At 37.1% G+C, this 2610-nt stretch overlaps 1 protein-coding gene across 1 annotated transcript; it reads right to left on the reverse strand.

Annotated features, from left to right (window-relative positions):
* Positions 1–1435: 1435 nt before the first annotated feature.
* On the reverse strand, positions 1436–2377 carry LOC126063728 (olfactory receptor 10AG1-like). Its single transcript, XM_049862124.1, has one exon. The coding sequence runs from the start codon at positions 2375–2377 to the stop codon at positions 1436–1438; it is 942 nt and encodes a 313-aa protein (XP_049718081.1).
* Positions 2378–2610: the final 233 nt, after the last annotated feature.

Consider the following 2610-nt stretch of genomic DNA (forward strand, 5'->3'; position numbering starts at 1 on the left):
GAAATATTAAAATAATTCTCCATGTCAAACAAAAACTAAAGTGATGAGGACCTAACTCAAACCCAAGTCTAGAAATAGAACACGGGTGAAAACCTAAAGTCCAAACCCATTGCCATCAAGTCAATTCCGACTCTTAGTGACCCTAAAGGGCAGAGTAGAACTGCCCCATAGGTTTTCCAAGGGGCAGCTGGTAGATTCAAACGGGCAACATTTTGTTTAGGAGCACTTATTGTTTGACTGTTGTTTACTTCGTGTCTTGTCACTATTCCCTAAACAATAGTGTATAGCAACATTTACATAGCATTTACTTCATATTAGATATTATGAGTAACCTGGAGATGATTTATAGGGAAGGTTGTGCATAGGTTATATGCAAATATTGTGCTATTTTATATAAAGCACTTGAGCATCCACATATTTTAGTATTCTTGGGAGTCCTGGAACCTATCACCAGTGGATACCATGGGAATGCTGTATAGTTTTAATTCATGCATATTTTAAATCTGGTTTTTAAAATGGGTGTCACAACTGTATGGATACTCATGGAAATGAATGGTATCATTTACACTAAGTGATATAACAGATTATAACCAACTAAATTAAATCAGCCCAAACAAAAGTTCTTAAGGAGGAAGAACATTGCACAATGAAATTATAGAGTTACTAATGGAATGATTTGATGTCTGCTAACATGTATATTACTTAAATAATTTGAGCTAAAAGTTCTGACAGGATTGCAAGTAATTTTTAACTTGGAAATAATTTTCACCGTATGAAAAGAAAGGGTGTCTTTTTTATCAGGTGCTGCTGTAACAGAAACACCAAAAGTATAATATAGCTTAAGAAAGAGAAATTTATTCACTCACAACCTAGGAGGCAGAATTCCAAACTCAGTGCGACAGTTCCAGGGGAAACTTCCTCTCTCTGTAGCCTTTGGGGGAAGGTCTTTGTCACCAGTCTTCCCTTGGTGTAGAAGAATCTTAATGCAGGGACCAGGTTACAAAGGACAGACTTCCATCTGGTTTCTTCATTCTTGGGTAGGAGGACCCCTTCTCTCCGCTCACATCTCCCTTTTATATCTCAAAAGTGATTGACTCAAGATACAAACTAATGTTTTAGATTGAGTCCTGCCTCAGTAACATAACTGCCTATAATCCTGCCTTATTATCATTACAGATGTAAGATTTGCAATGTATAGGAATAACATCAAAACAAACCTTTTGCCTTCTAGTCAATTCTGACTTATAAGACAAAATGGTGGGCAATCACACTATACTGGGAATTATGGCCTACCCAAGTTGACACACATTTTTTGGGGACACAGTTCATTCCATAAAAAAAGGTATAGTTAAGGGTATACATTTATTGAAATTTGATTAAAACTACATAAGATATCAATTTTATTACAATTTAATTGATTTTTAAATGAAGTGAATTATTTACATAACAATTTTCTCAGTGCCTTTATGACATCCTTATTCCTTAGACTATATATCACGGGATTAAACATGGGAGTTAGGATAGTATATAAAAGAGATAGCACTTTGTCAGTTCCCTCTGAGAGTCTGATGTTGGAAGTTAAGTATGTAATAATGACTGACCCAAAGAATAACACAACAACCGTAAGATGAGAGGAGCAGGTGGAGAAGGCTTTGGCTCGACTTGTGGCTGATGGTAACTTCAGGATGACTGATATGATTGTACTGTAAGAGCCAAGTATCAACAGAAATGGAACCATGCCAAATAACACAGCAACTATGTAGACCAACATCTCATTTACAAAGATGTCCCCACAAGCCAGCTTGAGTATTGGGGGAATGTCACAGAAGAAATGGTTAATTTGGTTTGATCCACAAAAAGGCAGGGAGAAAATCTGATATGTGTACCCTACCATAACTGGGATTCCAATGGTCCAGGACCCAGTCACCAACTGGATACAAACTCTGTGGTTCATGACTAGAGGATAATTCAGAGGGTTACAAATGGCCACATAACGGTCATAGGCCATCACTGCCAGGAGCAAACACTCTGTACCTCCAAACATAAGGAAAAAGCACGTCTGTGTAGCACAGGCAACTAAGGAAATTCTTCTTCTCTGGGTTCTTAGATTCATTAGCATTCTGGGGAGAGTAGCTGATACATAGCAGATTTCCAAGAAGGAAAAATTTGCCAAGAAAAGATACATAGGGCTCTGGAGAGCAGGATCCATTTTTGTTATTAGAAATATGGTTCCATTGCTCATCAGGATAATGATATAGATGATAAAAAATAATCCAAAAAGAAACCACTGGAGATGGGGCATATCAGCAAAGCCCAAGAGAACGAATTCCATCATTTCAGTTAGATTTTCTTCTGGTGGTTTTCCTTGATGATTCATCTGTGGAAAAGGTAAATTTACATGTGCATTTCCTTTACCTTCCTGTATCTCTTTGCCTCTTTTCTAAACTGTATTGAAATGTCTGCATTGGATTTTGTGATCACTGCTATTGTTTACCTTTTAAGAATGATACTATTTATATATGTTCCAGGCCCCCCTGTTAAATCACAGTAAACAGTCCCGTCAAATTTATTTTAAGGTCATTTCACTGTACTTTCGGAGCACAAACCAGA

Source organism: Elephas maximus, chromosome 20 (genome assembly GCF_024166365.1).
Source record: "Elephas maximus indicus isolate mEleMax1 chromosome 20, mEleMax1 primary haplotype, whole genome shotgun sequence".
NCBI lineage: Eukaryota > Metazoa > Chordata > Mammalia > Proboscidea > Elephantidae > Elephas > Elephas maximus.